Source organism: Acinonyx jubatus, chromosome A2, assembly GCF_027475565.1.
Source record: "Acinonyx jubatus isolate Ajub_Pintada_27869175 chromosome A2, VMU_Ajub_asm_v1.0, whole genome shotgun sequence".
In the NCBI taxonomy this organism is placed as follows: Eukaryota; Metazoa; Chordata; class Mammalia; order Carnivora; family Felidae; genus Acinonyx; species Acinonyx jubatus.
Window position 1 is genome coordinate 29,982,156 of NC_069383.1, and position 27,965 is coordinate 30,010,120.

At 37.9% G+C, this 27,965-nt stretch overlaps 1 protein-coding gene across 4 annotated transcripts in view; it reads right to left on the reverse strand.

The window, feature by feature from the left end:
• Nucleotides 1-27,965, reverse strand: part of CPED1 (cadherin like and PC-esterase domain containing 1) — a 267,418-nt gene that overhangs the window by 35,784 nt on the left and 203,669 nt on the right. For all 4 annotated transcript variants that reach the window (XM_015067315.3, XM_015067313.3, XM_015067314.3 and 1 more), the window contains 2 exons: nt 8,896-9,013; nt 2,234-2,370 (listed from right to left, as the gene is read on the reverse strand). In XM_015067315.3, the coding sequence (XP_014922801.1) occupies nt 2,234-2,370; nt 8,896-9,013 (255 nt within the window). The remainder of the gene's footprint in view (nt 1-2,233; nt 2,371-8,895; nt 9,014-27,965) is intronic.

Genomic DNA, 27,965 nt, shown 5'->3' on the forward strand with positions numbered 1-27,965 from the left:
GATCTCGGCCTACAGAACTATGGGGAATGACCCCAGTCTATGATATTTTAACACAGAGAAGGAAAAGGGCTTTTAGCTTCCTACAAAGCTGATTAATCTACAGCATAGGATTAGATCATATAGGCTTCTTTTATTTTACAGAGGAATAAAATGAGCCCAGGAAATAATATGTGTCATGTCAAAAGCCATGGAATTTAGTTATGAACTTAAATGAACATCTACTGCCTTTCAGGTTAATAGACTGTGACATCTTGGAATTTTCCCGAATGCTCTAAATTCTGAGGTCGGAACAGTATCCTGGAAGAGTTTAGAGAAGTCTGACTGTTATAGCAACAACTATTTTCATTGCTTCCAGTCCTGCATTTCTAAGATGTGGATGTTGGGTTATCCAAGTTGGTGGTTAAAAATGTCAGAGTAGTAGCCACACATACATGTGTGATCATGGGAGAATTACTCAATCTCTCTGAGCTTTAAATTTCTTAAGTAGAAAACAGATACAATATCTACCTCACAGATTTGTGATGAGAAATAAGTAAGATTTTAATTTATTTGTTTACTCTACAAATATCTGTTAAGTGACTATTACGTATCAAAAAGTTGTGCTAAGCAGTGATTCAAACATGTTCCCTATCCTCATGAAGCTTACAGTTTGGTCAGACATAAGGTATGAAAGTTAGCAGCACACCTAGTTCCTTGCACACAATCAATTCTCTGTTAATAAGAATATTAAGTGACAGTTAATAAAAGTCTAAATGTTTGGTTTCTTCTCTTTCTTTTTTATTTTTTAAAAAACTTTTTAAATGTTTATTTATTTTTGAGAGAGAGAGACACAGCATGAGCAGGAGAGGGGCAGAGAGAGAGGGAAACAGAATCTGAAGCAGGCTTCAGGTTCCGAGCTGTCAGCACAGAGCCCGACATGGGTCTCGAACTCACAAACCTTGAGATCATGACCGGAGCTGAAATCAGTGGCTTAATTGACTGAGCCACCCAGGTGCGCCTCTTTCATTTTAGATTTTTTTTAACGTTTATTTATTTTTGAGAGACAGAGAGAGATGAACTGCAAGCAGGGGATGGGCAGAGAGAGAGGGAGACACAATCCGAAGCAGGCTCCAGGCTCTGAGCTGTCAGCAGAGAGCCTGACGCAGGTCTTGAACCCATTAACTGTGAGATCATGACTCGAGCCAAAGTTGGATGCTTAATCAACTGAGCCACCCAGGTGCCCCTCCCCCTTGCTTTCCTTTTTAAAAGTAAGTAATACTGATGCTTTTATATTTAGAGATACTCTCAGTCATGAAAATTGGTGCAGTTGTATTGGAATCACCATGAAGAAATGTCCATCCTCCTGCCCTGCCCCTCACCCCCTGTCATTCTTTTTAAATTATTTGCTAGTAGAAAATCTAACCATAGGCCTAATCTGAAAAGCTGGCATACATTCATTCCAGTGCTCATTTCCTTTTGCATTAATAGAACTTAAAAAAAATCAATTTTGGAACTCCGTGTGGCCCATCTGTGAGAGCTTACAAACAGTTTGTAAGGAAAGAACTTTGAAAATCTGGGTAAGAATTACTTACTTCATGTTAACCAAGCATCTCAGTCTATGTGCCTGGTTCGCACGTCCAAGGGCTCTGCCGGAATCTACCTACTCAGAGTGCGCCTAGTAAGAAGACACTGCGTGTCCAACAAATCAGCTTAGAAGCCTCACTAAAGCAAAGGCAGCCTAGTGAGGTCCGTTTGAGACCTGCCCGGGAATGTGAAAGAAGATCAGGAAGGTTAGTGTCTCATGCACCCAGGAAGCTCTAGCAGAAGTGAGTCTTACATGCAAGAACATTTCATGGCTTGTGCAAGCGAGCTGCAGACGTCGGCTGTCACCGCAGTGCCTCGCTAGAGCTGCAGTTTGACCAGGCCAGCTGCTCTGAACCGCCATCTGTCAGTTGACGTGGCAAGTGCTCACCAATTTGTGCTGAGAAAAACCAGCATGGAATTGGGTCAGCACAGGACATGACTTTAATATCCTCCATCTGTCAAGTAGACGTATTTGGAAATAATTGAGCAAGAATTGTTAAGGCTCTTCTATTCTAACATTTGCCCATGATTCAAAAAGCCAGACTGCATTGCATTAGTTATCCTCTGCAGAGTAAGAGAGCAGGAATTGGTCTACTAAATACAACAGCGTGGCTTTTGGTGATGCAGGTGGCAGAAATTAAAGGCTTCCCCTGCCGGATCCGGAACTTACCTTCCTTCCCCCCAGGCACCGCTGGAGTTGAGGCTTAGTTAGAACGCTGTACTGGCAGTTCTGAGGCTGCCACGTTATCTCTCTCCAGTCACAGGTCCTGTTGTCTGAACAGCTAAGGCAAGGCACGATCCATTGGCCTGGAATAGACAGCAGGACCTTTGTTCACATTCTACTAGTGAAATTACAGCTTGCAAGTTACTTTAGAATTCAGTTATGGCACAGTATTATAAATATTACAGTGAGAAGACCACTCTTGTGTACATCTGTGGAGCGACGCATGCCCCCCTGACAACCAAACAGAATTGCAACAGGTAAAAATATTCTGAAAGAACACAGTCCATGCTGAAGTCAAGTACGGGTCCTGCTCTGTGAAACTGCCTCCTTACAAAAAACTAAGTGATTGGGTACTACTCAATTATTACTTGTTTTTAAAGCGTACACTAGGCACTTAATAGAACCAAAGTAGATGGGAAGCCACTGATATCGAGGTAATTGACCACTAATCTTTATTAGCGTGAGACATGCTTAGCTTAACAATCCAATAATAGATCTATCCCCTGCCTTCAAGAGAGTCAAGATATAAGAGAATTACTTCAATATACTGCTAATTTGTTATTTCGAAGACTAGTTATTGCTCTTAATTTGATCGGTGACCTTTTTGGTGTGAATCTCTTCAGATCTTTCTAGCTCTGTGGCCTTCATTTCTCCAGCCCTTAGATGAGGTATGTACTGTTCTCACACGGTTGATGGGAGGACTGAATGGGATAATGTGCTTAACATATCTAGCACAATTACAATATCGTATTTATCTTTGTTACTAGCTGACTTCAGGCACAGAGTAGGTCATAAGCTTTAGTAAATGTTTATAAGATAAATGAATATTCTCAATGCATTTGCGATCTTTTCTATTTTAGTGATAAAGTAATATGTATCCAAAACGCTTCAGCTTTTAGTGTGAGTAGAGATGTTCATAATCAGAAAAAAAAATCAAGAAGGGATTTTTTATTTTTGTTTTTTCCTTCTTCATCTTTTCAGAAATGGAGTTTGAACTAGAACATTGAATACAGAGTGGTTATTTATATCCTTTGTGGAGAACGCCCTGACGTCTCCAACAATCACATGCTCTACCCTAAAGGTCTTGCTTATGTTACCACTAGATGTTTCTCTTCAAAACATTGAGGAGCCAAATATTCCCAGCTACTTTTTGAGTTAGAAAGAAAAAAAATTAACAACTTTGTCCATTCTGGCTTTGATTTGTGGTTCTGCTAACAAAAGTATCTGGTGTGGCATTAGAGGGAAGAATCTCTACTTTTGAGCGATGAGTATGGTGTGCTTCCATTGCATGACTTCAAGGATGTCAGAATCATGTGAGTGTTTTTGGAAATAGTTAGAAATGATAAAATATGAGAGGAGGTTTAGCTTATGGCCTCCTAGTTGATCACAGAAAAGAAAAAAAGAAGTGTGGGTATATTAAGAGAGAACTGGGGGAGATGAAAGAAAATAGTACTCTCTAGGAGGATTTTAACCTAAAACGTTATTGAAGTATTTACCCTACAAGATGTTAGGTGCTACTGATGTTAAAATATAATAATTTTAAAAAATAGTTAACATTTCATAGCACCTGCCAGAGGTTAGGGATATTCTGAGCACTTTCATATATTAACATATTTAAGCCTCTTAACTACAATGTTAAGCCTCAAAAAATTTACAGTCAGGTTAGAGGGTTACAATTTATACATGTGAAATAGTTACAGCATAATAAAAAAGGCATAATTGAGTAAAAATAGCTGCGTGGTATGAAAAGAGTCTGGGCTCTAGAGACACACACACCTGAGCTCTGCCTCTAGCTAGTTCTGTGGACCTCAGCACTGCATGTTAGAGTCACCTAAAAAGCTTTTTAAAATCCCCATGCTCAGATCGTATGCTGGACCAATTTAATCAGAACCACCCGGTATGGAACTCAGGCATCGGTGTTTTTTAAATGCTTTTCAGGTGATTCCAATATACAGCCACAGTTGCGAACCACTGTTTGGCTTGAAAAAGTTACTTAATATTCTCTTTATGAGGAAAATACATATGGCACCTGCCATAGTGCCTGATACCCAGCAATCGGTGAATATATTTTACTCCTCCGCCCCCACCTCAAGTAAGCCATGGTAGTTCAGAATAAAGAAAGCATCACAGAAGTCAGAATTGTCATGGAGCACTTGAAATGCGTTCACGTCTTCTGGATAGACAAGATTTGGAAAGATGGAATGGGTGGTACTTTGGGTGACGAAGCCACCCTGACAGCAGGGACTGAAGAAATAAGTGGCTTCTACAAAAGATTACATATAGGAGAGAAAAAGGTCTGCTCGGTAAAAGGCATTTCCAAAGTTTCCAAATGTAGAGAAGAGCAGTGCTACTAAAAGATGGAGAGGTGCTGGTTTTTGAATGGCAATGTGAAGATTATCCTCAAAAATGCTTGTTTCTCCATCCATTTCTGTTTTGTGATTTTTCTGTGGTTTTCATTTAGAATATAACTTGCTTCTAATTCTGACTTTGCCCTGGAATATAGGGTTTGTAATCAGTAACCAATTTCTTCACATCTTCACATCTTCATGATGATTTGTGTTCAGTGGGCATCCTCTTGAATGGAGTGGAATGGGCTTTGGGTCTTGTGTCCACCCTCCTCTTTGCCAGATGAGGTAAACTGAGGCCACAAGAATTAAATGATAGAAATGGGGTCATGCTGTTAATGACAGGTTGGACCAGTCATTAACTGAAGTCTTGAAGTCTCCAATTTTCTGATCCTTTTGTCGTATTAGGCGAGGTTAGCACAAAATCATCAGTTGAAAATGAAATATGGCCCAATGGTCTCTTTGGTAGCACTTGTTTATAGGAAAGCCCACATCAGGTTGTTTTAATGCATGTCTTTATTTTAAAAAGCTGGATTTATTTAGTGGGTTCACCTGTTGATGGAGACTATGTTTAAAAAAAAGATGGGTAATTTTCTTTCTAATAGGATGGTGGGTATGTCGGGGACATAAATGTGTTTCTGCTAATGAGATTATATCTAATAATATTTTGAAGGTCTCTGTTTTCATCAGATCCTTGCGTATTTAAGGGCACATGCATCCTCTCCCCCAGACATTTTGTCCTGCTCTAACCTTGCTGACAGCTAATTTTGTACAAGCTGAGGTCTTCTTTGGCCATTTGCTTCTAAAGCTGAAGAAATAAGTGGCCAATTGCATTCACAGAAATCCAAATATGGGCACAATTAGTTTGTGGGCATAAAATCTCATGCACATCAAAAGGACTCCTGAGTGGGTCTCTGAAATCTTGGCCCCAATGCTTCATACTACTATATATTTATACAGTCATAACTCTTTGCATTTTTGTATTGGTTTAAAATGCCCCCCCCCCTTTTTTATTGTGATTTAGTAATGCTGCTTGAAATAGACATCTGTATAACATCTGCAAGACTGGAGTTTCTTGACATTTTAAATGATACCAGCTCTTAACTAAAATTGTCAAAAAGAGGGACATGAATTCTATGTTATATATTTAAACATTGAATGAATCAAAGCTGTGATTTCTGAAATAGAGTATGACATATGTTTTAGGGAATGACATTCTGAGGAATAAATAGGGCTTTTGGGAGAAGTTATTTGGTTTATAATTATAGCTTTATATTTAATGCAAGTTAGAGTCCAGCCATTTAAGTGAATCAGATTGGCTGACATAATGGAGGGAAGAAACTCAACTTCGTGACCTAGGGCCATGCTGAGATGTAAAATCATATAGATGGCACTAAATCCTGACCCTACACTGTTATAAAAGAAAGCAGTTTTCCCTTAAGAAGAAAAAAACACATCATATTTTCAACACTAGAAGTATTAAAGTATAAGTTGTCATATTCCCTTGCTACAAATAAAACATGATAAAATATTTTCGTTTATATGTCGTAAAATGCCTTTGGAGTTATTTTCCTTTAAGGTAATTATCATTCAAAATCATTGTATAAATTTCTTCTTTCTTTAGATTAGAGTTATTTTTTCTTTCTTAAGCAAGAACTTTTATTCTTAGGCTGTGTTTTATAGTTAGATTCTTCTCTAAAGGCTTAAAATCAACTTAAAAATAGGAACAAAGGTCATGCAAAATGATATTAGCTAGCGTTATCGAAAAGACACGTAAACCATCATTTCGTTGGCAAGGTGAAAAAACGGACCCAGTTCTGCTAAATAGCTGTAATGTGCTGTGAAAATAAGATTTCAGAACTAATCTATGGTCATGCAAGTTAAGGCTGGACTTCCTAAATAAACTTCCTCCCAATGTTGTCCCACCGTGACAGCTTCTTTCAGCAGGAGGGAGTCCCACCATCAAGGAAGGAAATCGTCTCTGGCAACAAAACTCCATTCGCACAAACTGCTGTTGCCGATCTCACTTATTTGTTTGGAATCTTTAGATCTTTAGGACCATAAGAGTGAGGCAGTTTTCCCTGGTCGATTGTGCCCTGACTGCTCGCAATCTTCTGTGGAAAGGAGGAGGGCTTGGGTCTTGGTTTTAGTTCAGCAATCATTTTTGAATCATCTTAGACACTGAAAGATGCATGAGGGACAAATCTCTGCTCTGGAGAAAGACAATCTAGGGCAGTCATCATTAAAAACGAACTGCTAATGCACCCTTACTATATTAATACACACGCACTGTAATGTAGGTACCTATACTTCCATATCGATGTACTATGTTTGTTATAAAACAAAAATAAGAATGATCAGACATAAATAAATGTGTATGTATTTTACGCTTTACTGGCTTCATCTTGGGGACTGTCCCATGCCACTCCCTCCGCTTGCTCAGATGTACCATTCCACTTTGAAAACTACTGATTAGAGAAAGAGAAATTAAACACTTGAAACATAATGAAGTAAGTGCTATGGTAGACATGTGCCCAAAGTATTCTGGGGAGCTAATCAGGGGGTGGGGTGGTAAGGAGAGGCTTCCTGGAGAGGAAAACATAGCATCGGGAGAATTGGACCAAGATGAGAAGACTTTTAGGAGCACAGGACAGCATGGACAAGAATGTGGAACCCTGCAGCAGCATTATTGGCATGAAGGGAAACCAAGAGGCTGGGAGGAGCTGGGAGAGAGGAAGGGCCAGATTATGGGGGCCTAGAAGGGTCAGATTACGAGGCCTGGTATCGTCGGGCTAAGAGACATGGGCTTGACTGGGGAGTCAATTTTGGGGTCTTCTCTAAGGAAGCCTCACTACTCAAGTTACCAGAAGGTCCCTGTTCGAAGGCAGCATCTCCTGTTAAGGACCAGGCATGGAGATAGCTTCATGACAGGGCCTGGCGTAAGTTACAGCAAATTTAATGAACAGAAAAAGATGCCCCTTCTTGAGGAATCTCAGTACCATATCTTCAACTTTTGTTGATGAACTTTTGACTTGGTTCAATAGCAGGAAGAAAGTTAAGTTGTTTTATGATTCTCATAAAATGTCATCTGATAAAGAAAATCCATAACTAGACACATCGGGGTCTCCTTTGTATGTAAGAGTGTATATCTCATTTAGGTGAGAATCATAAATTATACCTCCTGACATGTCATAATGGGTAAATCCCTCCCTACGCAGCGACTGTAATTTATTATTTAGAACACATGTTCAAGAACAGGGATATGCCCACGCTTGCTCACCGTGCGTGCCAAATTGCGATTTGTACTGCTCATTTGTGAAACTCATTTCCCATTCAGGTTGTGGTGTGAAGTTCATGGTGAGGGTAGAAAAGCTCCTGAGAGTTTTCTTAGACTTTTTAGATGAAGGGAGACTTGGGGTCGTGAGGCCAGATGGGCAAGCAGGAATCTCAGAGAAGATGCTCCCTGTTCCTCTTATCTTTTTGGAGGCATTTTTGGTCCCCACCTTTGGATTGACCCCACTAGACTCCACTGAAAGAAAAGTGCTGGGGAAGGAGAGAAACAGGGAAAGTGGACAGTGGCACCAAGGTGTCTCATTCCGGCTCTGTTCTAGAATCAGGCAGGATTCAACACTGTAATTCCAATTTGACATTATGATTTTCCTGCTTCTATTAATGCTCAATATATGGGAGACATGAGAGATCATTCTCAAGGATTTTTTTTTTATATAATCAAAGAAAATGAAACTTGTTTCCTTAAGACAGTTCTTTGGCTGACATAGTCTACGTACTCTGTAGAAATTATAGTACTAAGTGAACTGATAGTGTGAACAAGTCAGATTCCCTGTCCTCATGCAGCTCACAATCTGGGAAGACTGACACCAAAGAATTAATTACATACTTAGCGTTTAAATAATTGTGGAAACTCTCATGGAAGAAAAGCATGGAGTACTATGAAAATGTATAATAAAGAAACAAATCAGAGGCTGAAGAAAGGCTTTCTGGCACAAGTGACTTTTTGGCTGATACCTGTAGATGAATATGGATTCACAAGGCAAAGAGCGGAGGGTGAAGAGAAAAGCATTTGATTAACTGAAATATTTCACATATTAAAATAATGCATTAATTACATGTGTTACAGTTCATACTAATGAAAAAGTTGTGTAGTACCTTGATTTTTTTTGTATAAGGATAGTTCAAATAAGCGTACACTCATCTATATCAAATAATTTTTTTAAGAGAAGTGACACCCAATGTAATAGTCACCTTTTGTGTCCCCAGATGGACAGATCTTTAGTTCAGGCTGTGAAATGGCTTCAATGTAGTCAGAGGAAATAGGCTGTAATCCACAGGCTTCTTCTGGGTGAATCAGCAAACCACAATCCTGCATTAAAATGATAGATAGAAATTAGCTGCAATGAACATGACAGATAGTAATAAAATCTAAAGAATAAGATTTTTTTTTGTGCCAAATAAACTTTATAGATAAAAAGGAGCAACTGCTTACCCTTCTCACGGTATTGGGTTGTCAGAAATTGTTTGTGCTAGAAGTAGCTACTTGCATTGAGGGATAAATATAAATTCCAATGGCATTTCAATCTTTATTTTGGCATTGACATTCATTGTTGCATTAACACTGTCACTGATATTATTACTGCTCTGCCAGTTTTTAAAGAAATGGATGCAAGTTTTACTTTAAAAACATACCTGTGTGTTGTTGATTCATTAAAAATATACTGTATTAGAAGACCATATATCAGGTGAATAAAAAGCCATTAATGTGAAAAAGTGGGAAATATTTGAGGAGAATTAACAGACAAATTCCATTTCAATTCACATTTATTAAGGACTCATGATACGTCAGAAATGGAGTCAAATACACATATTTTTTTTCAAAACATGTTCATGTATTTATAAAAATAGGTAGCATCTCACTGCAGTGAGTATCATTGTAGAGGCATGATATGTACAAAGCAATTCATTCTCTAGTCTGACATGTGCAGTGGAGAGCAGCAGTTTGGCTCTCTGAAATCTCTTTTCAACTCTCCCCTATACTGGCAGGTTAGAATACTCTCATTTTCACTTAGCTTTTCCTTCTTCCCTTCCTTCTTCCCTTCCTTCTTTCCTTCCTTCCTTCCTTCCTTCCTTCCTTCCTTCCTTCCTTCCTTCCTTCCTTCCTCTCTTTTTCCCTTCCTCCCTTCTTCCTTCCTCCCTTCATCCTTTCCTTCCTTCCTTTTTCCCTTCCTCCCTTCTTTCCTTCCTTCCTTCCTTCCTTCCTTCCTTCCTTCCTTCCTTCCTCTTTTTCCCTTCCTCCCTTCTTCCTTCCTCCCTTCATCCTTTCCTTCCTTCCTTTTTCCCTTCCTCCCTTCTTTCCTTCCTTCCTTCCTTCCTTCCTTCCTTCCTTCCTTCCTTCCTCTCTTTTTCCCTTCCTCCCTTCTTCCTTCATCCCTTCTTCCTTTCCTTCCTTTTTCCCTTCCTCCCTTCTTTCCTTCCTTCCTTCCTTCCTTCCTTCCTTCCTTCCTTCCTTCCTTCCTCTTTTTCCCTTCCTCCCTTCTTCCCTTCCTTCCTTCCTCCCTTTACCCTTCCTCCCTTCTTTCCTCCCTTCCCCCCCTCCTTCTCTCTGTCTCATGCACACACGTGCTCTCTTTTCATTGAGGTAAAATTGATATATAACATTATGTGTGTTTCAAGCGTGGAACATTACAATTCAACGTGTGTACACACTACAAAGTGATCTCCTAGCTTATTCTCACAAGGTATTGGGACCTGTACCTTGCCTGTGTCCCTCCATCCTCCTTCACCTGATTCCACTGCCTCCCTTTTCATCAGGCTCTCACAGTCTATCATGTTTTGGGGCAGGTAAAAATGCTATTCTTTCTATCGGGAGTGCTTTCCCTCTCATTTTTCCTGGAGAGCGTCTTTTTGTGTTTTAAGTCTCAGCAAAGCCTTCTTGAAACTCTAGCATGATTATGTAGCCCTTCCCTAGTCCATGTCACCTCCGCTTGTTTCCTTCATGCCCTTCACCATTTGGTGATAATTTGTTATTTGTGTCTTTTCCACCAGATTGAATACTACATGAGAGCAAATAATTATTTCACTCACACATATACCCAGTCCCTACCATATAGTAGGCAAATATTTATTGGATGCATAAATGGTTAGGCTCAATTGTCTCTCACTTCATATCATAAATTCTTGGTAATGGAGAAAAATAATGAATGGGTTTGCCCTCCTCTTTGCTCTGTAACTGTCTCTAAGGAGCAATTTCTAGTCACCGTCCCTCACCCTTTCACATAGCCTCACACCCAACTCAGATTTCCACATCTCACATGAGAAGGTTCAGGATAGTAAGGAATAAAAGGAACGAGGGTGATGTACAGACTTCTTAAAATCTTGATTCAGTATACATATTTCCATTTTTAAATTAATGAATGAAACTGGAATTTAGAATACTGATTAAAGATTAGGAAAGTGATTTGTGTTAAAGTGCTCCTTATAAAAATCAATTAAAATGACACAAAGTTAATAAATGTTGTGAGGAGTTTTTGTCTGAATAAACATCTATGTATAATATGTATGAGTGTGTGTGTGTGTGTGTGTGTGATATCCATCTATACATTTATTTTTGGTGCAGGTTGGACCTTTTTTTAAGGCTAGAAAAATGACATTAAGCATTTACGGAATTGCAAAAAAATGTTTACATCAAACATTAGAGAAGACAATGAGAAATATCATTATACACTGTTGATGGGATTGCAAATTAGTTCAGCTACTTTTGGAGGAAAGTTTATACTAAAATAAAAAAAAAATCACAGACTCCATAGCCTTGATATCAGACTTCTCAGAGTCTACTCTAGAGAAAGCCTTATGTAATGCATAAGGATAGACCAAAATGAACGAACCAATATGGAGAGATTTCTAAGACACATGATTGAGAAAACAACTCAAGAAATGCTTTGTTACAGAACAACATATGCCATGTGAAACACACCATGGACACGCCACCAAGGCACCTAAACTCAGGTACTTCAGACTGAGATGCTGTGTTCAATGTTTTAATAAAAAGATACCTTTCAGTGCATATATATATATATATATAGATATAGATAGATGATGATCATGATAGATAGGTAGGTAATAAATACATAGATAGTAGATTGATTCATGCAAATAATGTTGAGACATTTCTAAAACTCTGGATTTAGATAAACCTTTGCCTGAAGATTAGTTTGTTTGGGGTCTTTCTGGTGTACGTATGTGTGTGTGTGTTTATGGACAAATCCTAATATTCACACGGGGGGCATTAGAAAGTCCAGACCACAGCTGACAGAGTCCCAGCTACTCTCTGTTGAAGCCCAACATGTAATTGACATGGATCCATCACTGAGAAAAATGTACTGTTACATGTGCTGATCTGTGGGGGGCCCAGCTCAGTCACTGAATTAGTGGGTGTGGGCTATTTGGGGTGAGTTAGTCATGGGAGCTTTTCTGAGGTAACATCTGAACTGAATAAGGGGAAAATCAGGGAATGAGAACTATGAGAAGAAATGTCATGTCAAAGGCCATAAGATAAGGCAGGAAAAGGATTTATCTGACATCTTAAGTAAAAAAAGAAAGTCCTTTTTAAGGAACTCATATGCTGACAATCTACATTTTAATGATCAAATCACAGAATCTTTCTTGAGATGGCATTTCCGAGCTTGTCTACTACAAACTCCTCCTCAGAGGAAGAACAATTAATTCATAACATGGTCATAAGCATTTTTGAATACATCTTCAAAATGGAAAAGTATTAATACCTAGAACGTGCAAAGTGCCATGCTGAGAATGCAAATCCCTGACCTCACGTGGCACAGTCTAGCTCATTGTCAGAAGTGTCTTCCTAATCCTGCACTGAAATCTACATCTTATTTGTTCTAATTATCTTCATAGATGCAGCTTAAAAAAAGTTTAATAATACAGAAGCATGTTCTGACTTCAAAGCTTCTGAAACAAATGGACGGCAATATAGTATGGTAATCTTTTATTTATTTTTTTTATTTAAAACAAAAAAATATTTTTTAATCTTTATTTACCTTTGAGAGAGAGAGACAGTGCTAGCGGGGGAGGAACAGAGAGAGAGGCACATACACACAGTATCCAAGGCAGGCTCTAGGTTCTGAGCTGTCATCACCGAGTCCAATGTGGGGCTCAAACCCTCTAACTGCGAGATCATAACCTGAGCCAAAGTTGGACGCCCAACTGACTGAGCCACCCAGGCGCCCCAAGTATGGTAATCTTTTAAACTGTTCAGTCGGTTAAGCATCCGACTTTAACTCAAGTCATGATCTCATGGTTCCTGGGTTCCAGCCCTGCGTCAGGCTCTGTGCTGATAGCTTGGAATCTGGAATCTGCTTCATGGATTCTGTGTCTCCCCCTCTCTCTCTGCCCCTCCGCCCCCTCATACTCTGTCTCTCTGTCTCTCTCTCTTTCTCTCTGTCTCTCCCTCTCATAAAAATAAATAAAACATTACATTTTTTTAAATAAAATAAAATGAAATGTTTAGTGTTTGCACTTTCTGAATACCCAGGATCCCACGTATGAGCCTTTGATAATAGAATAAACATAATGTAGAACACAGAAAAGCAGAGTGGGAGGCAGACTGAGGGACCACTCCCAGACTGAGTGAACTTTGGCCCGTCTTTGTGTCTGAATTGCTACCTGGCATGGTGCTATTTCTGCCTCAGATGGACGCTCCCATCAGCTACTGTTCTGTGACAGTTGGTAGGATCAGACATGTTGGTTCTAACTAAACAGCCATGACTCTAGGAAATTATTTTTCTTTAAGTTAATTAATTTATTTTTGAGAGAGAGTGGGGAAGGGGAAGAGAGGGGGAAAGAAAGAAAGAATCCCAAACAGGCTGTGCACTGTCAGTGCAGAGCCCGATGCAGGGCTTGAACTCACAGACTATGAGATCATGACCTGAACCAAAACCAAGAGTTGGATGCTTAACCACCTGAGTCACACAAGCACCCCCTAATCTAGTAAATTCTAAGCACAGGAATCAAAGTAATATTGCAAAGGATAGATATAGCAGAGGTTAGGAGAGGGAGAGCAGATTTTAAGGTAAATGAAACTTAGTCATATTCTCCTTTCTGAGGTTTAGGTCAAAGAATATTCTATTGTATTCTGTGTTTCCTTTTTTATTTCTCCTTAGCAGTTAATCTTTGTTTGCAGTTCATAAATCTTAACCCTTTAGGTTAAAGTCTTCACTATTTTGTAAAGCCAAAGCAGCCCGCTGACGTGGACATTATTCATTTTCTGGCTGCAGCCAAACAATGTGACTCTTAAGGTTGAATGAGACAAGCATATGGCTAAATACAGACCTGAGTCTGGAAACAGAGTTGAGGGAGTAAGGAGAAGAAAAATGGTATCTGTGTAACTGGGTGGGCTCTGTGCACAGTTTATGAACTAAGAGAATAGTGGCATACATTGGAAAGAGCACCACTGTGTTAAGGGATCATACTTTCAAATTTTGGTTCCAGCTTTGCCATGAACTGGCTGTAAGATATTGAGTAGGTCACTTGATCTAGTTTTCTCAACATAAAATGAGGAAGGGTGGAAGAAAAAGAGGGTGGGAATTGCATTAAATGATCTCTTAAGTACGGCAGCAGACAAATGTTAGGTGCCTACAGAATACCCATTCTCCTTTCCTCCTTTCTAACAAAAGACCTTTGTTTTCTTGTGCAGAACAACCTATCTAGCATTAAAAGAACAAAAAGAAGAAGAAGAAGAAGAAGAAGAAGAAGAAGAAGAAGAAGAAGAAAGAGGAGGAAAAGAAGAAGTTCTATTTCTCAGTCTTCTTTGTAGCTAGACATAGCCATGCAACACGATTCTGGTCAAAATAAGTAAATAAATAAAATTAGTAAGTGAATGTGGAAATTGGCTATGAATTTCTAGAAGTTTTGCTTCCCTGATATAAGCTTTGCCTCCTTGATGCTATACATTTTTGGTCACTCTGTTTCTTGATTCTGCTTGGAATGCAGATGTGAGCCTGAAGGGGGAGCAGCCATGCTGTGACCATGAGACGGCCATGAGCAGAAATTTGAAAGAGCCCAGGGCATAGATGAGGCTACAGAGATGCAGTGCCAACTTTGGGCTGTCCTCTGTGCTTCTTGCTGTGGAAGAGAAACAAACTCATACTTGGTGAAACCACTGTGGAGATAGAATATGCAGCCAAACTTCTCTTTTCCTCTGTCTGTGAAACCTATTCTTCTCTGGCCATATGAATCTTTTTGAGTACTGCCTTAGATATGAAAAGTGCTTACCCCTACCAGTAACAAAATTTAAACTATCTTGAAAGAAAAAAAACTCATTAGCATCTCTCCTTTCTTTCTTCACTGGGGTGATTAGTAATTTGTTCAGGCTCAGGCATATTCATGAAAATGAATGACAGCTCTTTTGGTCTTAAGTGTCATCCCTTGGAGCCTCAGAGTCTAGATACACAAAAAAGGTGGTATTTAGCAGAGTTGCTTAAAATGGCCTTAACCCCAGAGAGCTCCACATTTAGAGTACATCATTTTGCTGGAGATTTCACAAATTCCTTACTGGGTTGTCATAGCTCTCACTAGAATCCAATGAGATAATTATCAGGAATTTCCTTGTTCAAACATGTGTAGAGTATATATGTTTAGTATATAATTTTAAAATTTTACTAACTTTTCATGAAATGTTGTAGCAACTAACAGAAGAATCTTAGGGTGCCCTTGGTTTTACCCCCTACTTATCCATGAATCCATGATCACTATTTCTTGTTACCAATTTTTCTGGAAACCTATTTAATTCCTTAAAAACATGTTTAGCCATAAAGGAATTTGTGGTGTTTCTCATTTTTGATGTGATATTACCATATTTTGGGAGGCACGGACTATTTGATCTGGTAGGTATTTTTAAATCTTACTTGCTTTTCTGGCCCCATGGAATCACCCTTTTAAGATGAAACAATTATCTCCTTCTCCTACTAAATAATGAAAAATGCCCATCTAAATTTAAAAATACACATTCAGTCTCTAAGAAATCCACACCTTCCAAGGTACCCATTTCTTCCTCTCCTCCTGGACCGCTGCTTTTTCCTGTAAGTCAGTAGTGACTTCTCAAACCTGGCAATCCTGGTACAGTTCCTAGGGAGGCAGGGTCCCCTCTATATCAAGACTGGTCTTTCTGACGAGAAATTAGGTTCCTAAAGGATCCTAAAATTTGTCTGGAACAACAAAAGACCCCAAATAGTCAAAGCGATTTTGAGAAAGAACAAAGCTAGAGTTTCCTGATTTCAAACTATATTGCAAGCTATAGTAGTCAAAATAGTATAGTACTAGCCCCAAAACCAAACACATAGATCAATAGAATAGAACAGAATAAGAGCCCCCAAGCCCCATTTATATATGGCCAATTAATCTATGACAGAGGAGGCAAAAATATACAATGGGGAAAAGACAGTCTCTTCAATAAATGGTGCTGGAAAAACCAGAAAGATACATGCAAAAGAATAAAACTGGAGAACTATCTTACCCCATATATAAAAATAAATTTAAAGTGAATTAAAGAATTGAATGTAAGATGTGAAACCATAAAACTCTTAGAAGAATACATAGGTAAAAACTCTATGACCCTGGTTTTAGCAATATTTTTTTTGGACCATTCTCCTTACACAAGGGTAATAAAAGCTGAAATAAACAAAAGGGATTATATCAAACTAAGAAGCTTTTGCACAGTGAAGAAAACCATCAATGAAACAAAAAAGCAACCTATTGAATGGGAGAAGATATGTGCAAATCATATCTCCAATAAGGGACTAGTATACAAAATATATGAAGAACTCACATCACTTAATGTAAAAAAATTCACAAATAACCCAGTTAAAAAACGGGCAGAGGACTTGAATGAACGTTTTTCCAAAGAAGACATATCGATGGCCAAAAGGCACACAAAAAGATCGCAACATCACTAATCATCAGTGAAACGCAAATGAAAACTACAATGAAATATCACCTCACACCTGTCAGATTGGCTATTATCAAAAAGACAAAAAATAACAAGTGTTGGCAAGGATGTCGAGAAATGGGAACCCTTGAACACTGTTGGTGGGAATGTAAACTGGTGTGGCCGCTATTGAAAACACTATTGAGTTTCCTCAAAAAAATTAAAAATAGAGCTATCATAAATTCCAGCAATTCCACTTCTGTATATTTGTCCAAAGAAAATGAAAATACCAATCCAAAAAGATATATGCACCCCTATGTTCATTGTGGTATTATTTACAACAGCTAAGATATGGAAGAAACCTAAGTGTCCATTGATAGAAGAATGGGTAAAGAAGAACTGATATGTATGTATGTGTGTATATACGTATATTTATAATTTTATATAAATTATATAAATATATAATAGAATATTACTCAGCCATAACAAAGAAGGAGCTCTCGCCTTTTCCAACTCCATGGATGGAGCTAGAGTGCACTGTGCTAAGTGAAATAAGTCGGAGAAAGACAAATACCATATGATTTCACTTATATGTAGAATCTAAAAACCAAAAAAATTGAACAAATGAGACAAAGCAGAAACAGACTGATAGCTACGGGAAACAAATCTTTGGGGGACTTGCAAAATAGGTGAAGGGGGTTAAGAGGTACAAATTTTCAGTTATGAAATAAATGTCATGAAGATGTAATGTATGCTGGGGAATATAGTAAATGATATTGTAATGACTTTGTAAGGTGACAGATAGTAACTAGACTTATCATGAGGATCATTTTGTAGTGTGTAAGAATATTGCACCACTATGGTATACACCTGGAACTAATAAGATACTTACATTTTCACTTAAAAAGAAAGAAAGAAATGAGGTTCCTGAGGAGCTAATTTCACTATCTTGTTCCAAAAGCAAAGAATTTTTTTTTATCTTCACATTGTCTCTAAATTGAACAACTGCTTTCCTTGTGTTGTAGTCAGCAAGCTATAAAATACTGAATAGTTCTTATGTGATTCACATTATTAGATACCTAATGAACATTCATAGAAAATTAGCTGAGGTATATATTAGCAATAAATAATTACGGCATAATCCACCTGAAATCATTGTTTACATACCACATTGGTCCTAAAACTGAACTTTTTCATTAAGAAAAGAGTGCAATGCCTATAAATTCATATGAAAGGAGACTTATATCCTTAATGGGAGGCATTTTGAAAATATCTTGCAAATATAATTATTCTGCTAAGACTTTATCCTACAGGTATACTTTATAAAGTCTGCAAGGGAATTTATTAGAGTGCTTTGTATAGTAACAGAAACTTGACACATCTCAAGCATCCTTCAATAGGGAACTAGTTAAATAACATCCATGTAATGGAATATTTTGTAATTCTTAGAAAAAAAGGATACAGAGTAAAGATATGGAGCAGTACAAAAGAAATTTTATTAAGAGCAATAAATCAGCTTGCAGGACATTATGTATACCATTTACTTATTTAAGTTTACTTATTTAAGTAAAAGAAAATGCTAAATATTGTATTTGCCTGACTGTGCCTATGTATTGCTGGAATGATGCACAGATGCCTCTGAACAGTGGCTCTACTGGAGATTAAGAACGGTAGGCCAGAGATGAAGAAGCAGAAATGAACTTCTTCCTTATGTTTTTCAAGATTTTGCCATTAGTATGGCTCATGATTATATTTTTAAAAATATCTATTTAAGTGAAGAAAATAATATTTAAATTTTTTAATGTTTATTTTTGAGACACACACACACACACACACACAGAGCATAAATAGGGGAGGAGAAGAGAGCGGGAGACACAGAATTTGAAACAGGCCTCAGGCTCTGAGCTGTCAGCACAGAGCCCAACATGGGGGTCCAACTCAAGAACTGTGAGGTCATAACCTGAGCTGAAGTCGGACACCCAACCCAGGAGCCCCAAGAAAATAATATTTAAAATGGAAAAGTAAAAGAATAGAAAATCAGAAAAGCCCTGACAGTTCCTTTAAAGGTATACTATTTTTCTGTGCCATGACAAACTGCATGGCTTAGAATGACCGAAATGCATTGTCCCACATTCTGGAGACCAGAAGTTTGAAATCAAGATGTCGGCACGTGTGGTTCCTTCTGAGGGCTGTGAGGGACGAGGGACCCACTCAGTCACTTAATACTGACCTGGGTTCACAGCTTTTGTAGTTTATCAGTGGAAACATCATCAAAAGGGAATCGATGGAGTAAATGCTCCAGGTAGAAAGATGAGCAGCTGCCACATTCGGGAACTGAGTGAAAACATGGCCATTCAAGTTCAGAGAGGACGGTGTTCGAGGGCCAAGATAGGAAGTGGGTAGAAATCAGTAAAATTATTCTGGAATCATGATTTTCATCTTTGTCACATTCTAATGACACAAATGCAGAATTGTGGCAATGAATTAAGCTTCTTCAGTGTTTAAAACTTCTTATGGGATAAGGCTGTAAGCTCTATCCCCTTACAAAACTTATAAAACTTGCTACTGAGTAGATGTTCTTTTAAGAAACAGCATACAATTGAGGTTCCTGGGTGGCTCAGTCAGTTAAGCTTCCAACTTCAGCTCAGGTCATGATCTCACGGTTCATGAGTTCAAGTCTTGTGTCTGGTTCAGAGCCTGAAGTCTGCTTCAGATTCTATGTCTCTGTCTCTCTCTAACCCTCCCCCACTCTCACTCTCTCTTTCTCTCAAAAATAAACATTAAAAAAAATTTTAAAAATTTTTTAAAAAAGAAACACCATACAATAAAATATTTTTATTGAGGAGCAGGAGACACTTTGACTTTTATTTACAGTTTGTTCTAATAAAATATTTGCAGTGAGTAAACTACCTAGGCAATTGCCTCAGTTTGAAGTTTAATGCAAATGAGTAACTATACTTTGTGCAGGAGGGATGGCTAATAACATTGCTTTAAAAATTGGGACACTATATGCTAACTAATTTGGATGTAAATTAAAAAAAAATACAATTAAAATTAGCCTAAAAAAATTGGTACTTTTCAATGCTTGATGTTTCTGTTTTAATGAGAGTTTATAAATAGGTTTTTAATTTTAACGGCTTTTAAGGAATAATGGAACTTGGTGTTGGGTAGCAGAATTATAAACGCAGCTTGACTTGCTATTTGTGTTTGGAATTCATAGTCTTACATGTAACTGATTAGGACCCATGTAATAATGAGCCATCGATAGGATAAAACAGTTGTGTGTTTCTTTCCTTAAATATCAGCTGAAAGTGGCCATATATTATACTACCTGAGACTATTAAGCTGGTCCCCAGTGAACTCAGGAAAAGGGGAAATTGCAACAAATTATAAACAGATGAATTAGTTCTACTCAATTAAATTTATTAATATGACATCAATATTTGGAATACTTCTATATATTTCTCATGCATTCCACATCCCTGAACTAATATGCAATTTTCTCTCTTTTAATCTAGATGGCCTCTCACTTAGCTAGGACGGAGCCAGCGTGATCCTGCTTGCTGCAGTCCATTCTGAGAGGCACCCTGTATTCTCAGTTTTAAAATGCATATGAACGTCTGGGTCCATGGAATGGGGTCTGGAAATCTAGTGAGACGGAGCCTGTGAGAAGACGGATGCTTCCCACTTCCGGTGAGCTGGGAACCCCAAGGAAAGCAGCCTTTGTTGTGGTCTTTCAGCACTGCTGGTTTGGGTTGCAGATGGAATCCAGAGGGTAGATGTGAATGCAAATGAAAAGAAAGAATGAATTTATAGGTTTCGATATTTGAAAAAGTTCAGTTCTTTTTGATTTGTGAACAAAGGAGTGTGGAATTGGAGCTGAATGTGTGACCATAGGGTCTCTCGTGTTTGGAAGCATCTGGATCAGTTTGAGAAGTGACAGAGTAACAACAGTCATAGCAACTAGAAAAGGTTGTTTCCTATTTCGAAGGAGCAAACCTATTATCTGTAGATGGAAGCAGAAATAGTAGTGCTTGGAAAGAGGCAGGAGGCTACGGAGATATTTTAAAGGACAACTTTTCATTGTTGTTTACTTACCAATAACGGTGACACCAAATATAACAACATTTGCCACATATTAAGTAGCAGTCAGGTCTTCCCAGGAAATACTGATCACTCATGGTGAGTATAACTGCTGATGAATTTCAGCAGGGACAGTCCCACTTGTCAATAGCCCACTAATAAAGTACATGGAGTTGTGATCCTTAAAAATGTAGCTTTGGTAGGGAATCATCTGTGTGAGTGGCACAAATAGAGTAGAATATTTTATTTTTAGCATTTATTCATTTTTTGAGAGGCAGGAAGAGACAGTATGAGCAGGGAAAGGACAGAGAGAGAGGGAGGCACAGATTCCAAAGCAGGCTCCAGGCTCTGAGCTGTCAGCATAGAGCCTGATGTGGGGCTCGAACTCACGAACCATGAGATCATGACCTGAGCCGAAGTCGGATGCTCAACCGACTGAGCCACCCAGGCGCCCCATAGAGTTGAATATTTAAAAAAAGTTTGGGGCACCACTCGGGCACTTCCTGCCTACATTCATCTTAGTGACTGTTACACAAACACACCTATACCTACACACACCCATACATGCACACGCAGGTGCGCACACACGATGATCCTTAGAATTGCGGAATTTTGAAATTTTAAGGGAACTTATGCCAAGTGACATGTGAAATATGCTAAAAAAGAATGATCTCATTACATGTCTTAACTTATAAATTCCACCTCTTTTGAGGCTTTAATAGTAATTATTTAGCATTAAGAGTATTTTTAAAGATCACCCACTGATCAGCATCCTATACATCCACAGTTAAGCTCAAAGCATGCTAAATGTGGCTACATTCTGTTCAGAAGAAAATGTGAATGCATTTAACACCAAACATCCAAGCTACTATGACGTTGTAAGATCAAAAGTTAATATTAATTTTTAGTGTAAACATATCCCAACAATGCAAGTATTAGGCAGTTATGAAAATAATGGTTCTATAACAGGACAGTCTTTTCTATGTGTAATTTTATATGTTTATACATGCTAATCAAACTTTTAAAAATAATCTAAAATACTCCAGGAGAAATCTAAAGGTCACTCCCCTAAGTCATTACTACACAGAGAAAAATGTAACTTCAAGTGGAGAAGCCCAGCCAACACTATCCTCATTAAGTGATTAAGAGAAACACATCACTTCTGCAGAACTTTTGCCACAAACATATACATTCACTTAATGAGAGAAAGCATCAACACAATTCCAAATTGAGAGCCACCCTACCAAATAACTGACCTGCATTTCCCAAAAGTGTCAAAGTCATGAAAAACAAGGAGAGACTATGGAACTGCCCCAGATTTGAGAAGACTAAGAAACATGATGACTAAAAGCAATTTGGGATTCTGGAATGGAAAAACAACAACAACAACAACAACAACAACAAAACAAAAAAAACCCATTATTGGAAAAACTAATGAAATTCATATAAGGTGTTTGGTTAAGTAAAGATATTATACCAATATTAATTTTTTAGTATTTTTTTAAAGTTTTATATATCTTCAGAGAGAGAAAGAGTCCCAAGCAGGCTCCACACTGTCAGTGCAGAGCCTGACGTTAGGCTTGATCCCACAAACTGTGAGATCATGACCCGATCTGATCAGGAGTCAGATGCTTAACTGAGCCACCACATGCCTTAACTTCTTAGTGTTGATAGTATTGATAAAGTACCATGGTCATGTGGAATGTTAATATTAGGGGAAGCTAAATGAGAGGATTTGGGAACTTTCTGTAATTGTAAAATTAATTTTACAAGTCAAAGATAGTCTAACACAATTCGATAGTCATATTTTAGGGTTTTCTTGAAGGGCAAAAATATATTAACAGTAGAAGAATGTTCTAACCACTAAAAAGCTTTTAAACAGTTTTGTTGGAGTCTACAGCAGAGCAATGACATATGGCAGTGTGCTATTGGCATCCATGGATATCCCATGGCAGAAATTGTAATCTACAAGCATTGTGCTCTTAAAAAATGGGGGAACTGTGGGAGGACAGTCTACAAGCTAAAGAAGAGCTGAGATACACCTACTGTATTTATGGACTAACTTTGGGGGAGGCACCAATCTCCTGGTGAGTTGGCAAGAAGAAAGGGAAATACTCTTTAGAGAGAACCTGGGTTATGCCAAGCACAAGGATGGGCACTTCATATACACGAATGCATTGAATCTTTACAACTGTTTGAACATTCATTCAGCAGATGAGGAAATGAAGATTTGTAGAATGTGGGGAAGCTTTTCTGAAGTCAAACAGTTTAATAAGTAGAGTAGGTAGAGTTTGAATCCTGGGTCTAAGTTTCAACCCATGCTTCCTAGACTGAAAAAAACAAAACAAAACAAAACAAAACAAAACAAAACAAAACACCCAAAATAAAACAAAACACACCATGCTAAGAAATGAAGATCATGTTTATGAAACATTTCCAGACCAATTAACTCTTCATCAGAGAAGACTCTTTTCTCATGGCTACAGATGGCATCTCTAAACATAACCAGCTGCACTTTAAAATGCTTACGGTTGGTCAAAAGTGGGACCAAGCAAGAATGTGAGTGATTCAGGTCAAATCTATTCTCTCTGATGGAAAAAAAAAAGCCTCAAAGCACCTTTCTAGCTCATGCTTGGTCACTCAAATATTTTTTAGTTTTGAATAACAGCACATTAGGAAGTCACTTATTAACTAAAGACTTAAAATTAATTCCCATGGCAGACAATAAACAGTTATTTACATATTATGGCCTATCATCAAGGAAAATATCTGTTTTAATATGATTTTCAAAATCATCAGGACTCCTATGTCATGTGTTTTTAGTTCTCCAAAGAAGTTTATGGTTTATGACATTTATTCGCTTGTTTTTTTTCAACTGATTCCTTTAGCAGACATTTGTTCAGCATATACATGAGCTAGCCACAGCCACTGCCCTCCTGGAGTTCTGGTAGAGAAAACAGGTATGTAAACACACAATTGTGGTGGGAAGTGCTAAATGCTGTAATGAAGATTGTTCTGGACATAGTGTTGGCACAATGAATGTGATCAACTCTGCTTTGCAAAGGAGATTACAACTTGAAATACACTGGTGTTCACCAGGCAGATGGGGGCTGATGGAAACCATGGAGGTGGGGGCGAGGGGGGCAAAGCAGTTGATTCTCTGCAGTTCCAAGGCCTACAAAGGAGCGAGCACCCTTTGTATCTGAGGGCTAACTGCACTCTGATTTATAAATTGCCAATTTTTCTTCCCTGCTGTGACTATTATTAGCTTGGGATTCAGTCTTTAGCCATAAAACACACAAGACAATGTAGAACACACTGAACATGGATTTTGACTACTTGTGTTTGGGGACCGTGTAAATCATATGGTGGCAGCTACAAAACTCTAAAGCAGTTTGTTCACAGTGTAACCCAGCCATATCGGTTCAGGCTTGGATATTGCCAGTTATCAGCAAGTTTGCCCAGTGAGAAGCTGGCATTTTCCTGTGGAAAATGTGCTATCTTCCTTGGCATGCAAGGCAGAATTAAGTGTTGCCCATTCTAATGCAGGAAATCAGGACTCCAGGATCCCAGTTACAAGAGAAGGTGTCCTGGGGAAATTTTAAGATATAAGATTGTCATTTAGCCTGTCTTAAATTCCCCATGGGTTTTAAATTAGCTCATTATTTCCTGAACTTGAATGCTTAGCTGTGATTTGATCATTACTGATAAGCGGTTGTCACAACTCACTGTGTGGGATGAAGTGACTCTTTCATTTGAAGCCAACTCTGGAGAGTGAGGCCTTATAGATCGCATATCTCTGAGTCCCTACAACTTTAGCCTCAAAGGCTCCTGTTATGTATCTTGCCTCAGGTTTCCTCTCTCCACTCAGTTAAAACCACCGGGTCTTCTCTCCTTGGCCACACACTCAGGGGACTTGTCTCCTACCACTGCTTCTCAATAATCCACAACCACATGGCATTTCAAGCTGATTGCCAGAATATGTCACTTCTCTGCATTAGTCCACAGCTGTTCTGGGATCCTGCTGTCACCAATCAGATATGCTTGCTCGGCCCAGCAGAGCCAAGTTATAGCTAACATTGCTTTAAAGTCAGAGGCCTGGCTTTGTTCTAGAACTCTGCAGTTGTTACCCTGCTCAGAAATGATACTTTGTTGCTCCTTGGTGTTTTATCTCTAAAAGGCCAACTGTGTCTTAAGGCTCCACGTATTGGCTAACTTTGACAGGTCAAAACCAAAACGGACATAGCATTAGACAATATTAATTCCCACTGAGTCCCCCTTCCCTATGCCAAGTGTTCCTTGTAATTGGAGCTGTGTATATAACTGAACCGTTTAACAGCTAAGGCTGATAATTGGGGAAAAAAATAGTATCTAAGAGGATAAATTGCTCAATAGATGGACCATTTTTTTTTTTATCGTTCCCTGTGGTGTTTTAAAGTTTCAAAATCCTATTTTAATTGTACTTTAAATTTTTTATTGAAGTAAAAATGATGTAAAAATTAATTCAAAGAAGGACTGTGTGTTCCCCAAAGTGTGTTCCATGAAATCTCGTTTTTATTTTTATTTTTTGGAAGTCAGTATGTAGGTGCTAAGTCAAAAAAGAGTGGTGTACCCAACCAAACTTTGGCAAAAAAATGTCAAGTAGATTTTGCCTATGCTTGCTGTCAGTGGTAAGGCATTCTAGCAACAAATTTTTATAATTTAATAAAGCTGTTTCTTTAAAAATGGTTAACAAGTTGTCATTGTTTATACTGGAGATAATTCAGCTATCTCAGTGAGTTTTAATTTCCGGAGGAGGAAGTCATTTTTGATGAAATCTTTTTGACTATCTATTAAAGAACTTATGACCAGGGGAATTTTTACCCACTTAGCTTCTCTGATGACTAGTTTGTGTTGAAAACACTGAACCAAGAAATCACGTGGGATCATTTGTTCTATCATGTGGTCATGAGCGAAAAACTCATATGTGGCAGCTAAGATCAAAACAAAAGAAAATATCACAAAGCTATATGGAAACAATTGACATCCATTTACTATTCTTTTTAAAATTATAAACAAAAGAAATATTCTGTGATGACAGACATCTGTCTGGCATAACTAAGAAATCATTCCTGGATGATTTCTTGAGTTCTTGAATTAACTGCAAGCTTTCCCGTTTCAGTAAGTCTCCAATTATGGACATGATATGATTCATATTCTGTGAATACACCAATTTCTTTGTTAATTTATAGCGATTCTCCTGGATGTCAAAAACAAAAGTCATTATGCAGATGGTATGCTATGCTATTAAATTTATTTTTTTGATGAGATTCCTTTTCTGAAAAAAATTAATCATTTTTCATATGCTACATAAGATGTTGTCCATTATTATGCCCCGGAAATTGGTTTATATACTGTGGAGTTCGCCTATGAAATTCACATGAGTGCAAAGCATGGGAAACAGAGTTATTGAGGCCAGTGTAGCACATAAGAGAATAGAAGGGTCTGGATCTAACTTAATCAGTAGTACGGCGGGTAAGGGTGGGGGCTCTTGTGTCAGATTGCTGAAATTTCTGATTTCAGCTCCATCGCTCACTGTCTTTGTGACCCTGGGCAAATTAAATCCTTAGTTGCTTTAGTTCCTCTCCTGTGAAAGCCTGCCTCGTAAGACTGCTCAGAGGATTAAATAAATGAATACATGTAATGAATGCAGAACCATGCATGATCACAAGAAGGGCTCAACAAATGTGGTTATGATTAAAATTAAATATTGTGCACCAAAAGCCACATTATGCACATCATGCAACATATCTATGCATTAGTATTAGCTCTATTAATAGACATTCTAAACAAATAGCACTTGTAGAGTAATTTGTCTGGTGGAACGTTTCCTTTGAGGTGGGTCAACATTTTCAAGGCTTTTCCCCCCTTGGGAAAGTTTCTTACACACATAGGAGGAAAATTTGTTTTTATTTGCAGCTAAGTTTTATGGAAAGTCAAGATATGAAAGTATATAAATGTCATTTTTATTTAGGTTGTAAGCAAAAACAATTTATTACCTGTAATGAGAATTAAACATGCACACACTCTTCTCACATTTTAAGAACAATTTTGTAAGTATTGTGAATCAATAAAAATCAGAAAGTGACTTGATATTGTTGAGCAGTAAGTATTAAATGGTAAAAGTGGACCACAAATTAGAAAAAACAATTATTGATGAAATTTTGTGTGATTTGATATACATAAGAATATGTATCCAAAGATTGTCCCTTTGTGAGTAGAATAGGAGAAAAACAAAGCAGTGTCTTAAAAACCTGCTTTAGGGGGGTGCGGCTGTGAGGAGAAATGAATGAGCAGAGTGCAGAGGACTTTTAGGACAGTGAAAATACAATGTCAGATATTGTAATGATGGACACATGTCATGATACATGTCTCTGAATCCATAGAATGTACGATGCCAAGAGTGACCTGGAATGCATTTTGAGGATGGACTTTGGGTGACTGACTCATCAGCGTAGGTTTGTCATTGGCTTAAAAAAAAATACCATTCTGGTGAGTAATGTTGATACAATTTTATTGTAAACCTAAAACCGCTCTAAAAAAATCAAGTATTTTTTTAAAAAGCTGCTATAAAATCAGAACTAGAGGCAGGATGAAGCTTATAGGGAACAGAAAGGAAAGTAAATACAGCCCAGTTACAATACATGTGAGCAGCCGAGAGCTAATCGACAGCCAACAATGCACAGATGGACAAAGTCAAAGTTGTGTCAAAAGGTTGAGGTAATTTCCTTGGGATAAGTTTTTCAGAGCCGCATCATTCTCAAAAGTAAGGGTTACTCTTTTTCTCTCTCACAGCCACGCATAGGAATTAAATGTATTCATTTAAAAAATGCAAATTAGTTATGTAAATATCACTTTATTACCCATTTAATTCTCAATGACAAGTGATACATTATACAAAATAAGAAATAATCAATTTGGAAAAAAAAAAGCTGCTTTAGAAGTCCACATATAATACTGAATCATACTGGTTTCGGTAAGTACACATGTAAGTTAGTAATAGTTACATGCTTGAGAATTAAGAAATTGTTGTCATCCTTCTTAACCCCTTTAAAATCACCCAATACATGTTAACATATTTTATTCTCAGTGAATTTAAATAGCAATATCTATGTGGCTAAATGAGTCCTTTATAATGATGTTAAAAATGACTGCAGGCATTTCTGTATTAAGGAAATAAAATGCAATATAAATAAAAATAATTAAAGTTAAGTAAAAAGCTTCAAACTTCAAATATGGCTTATCGGAGAACACC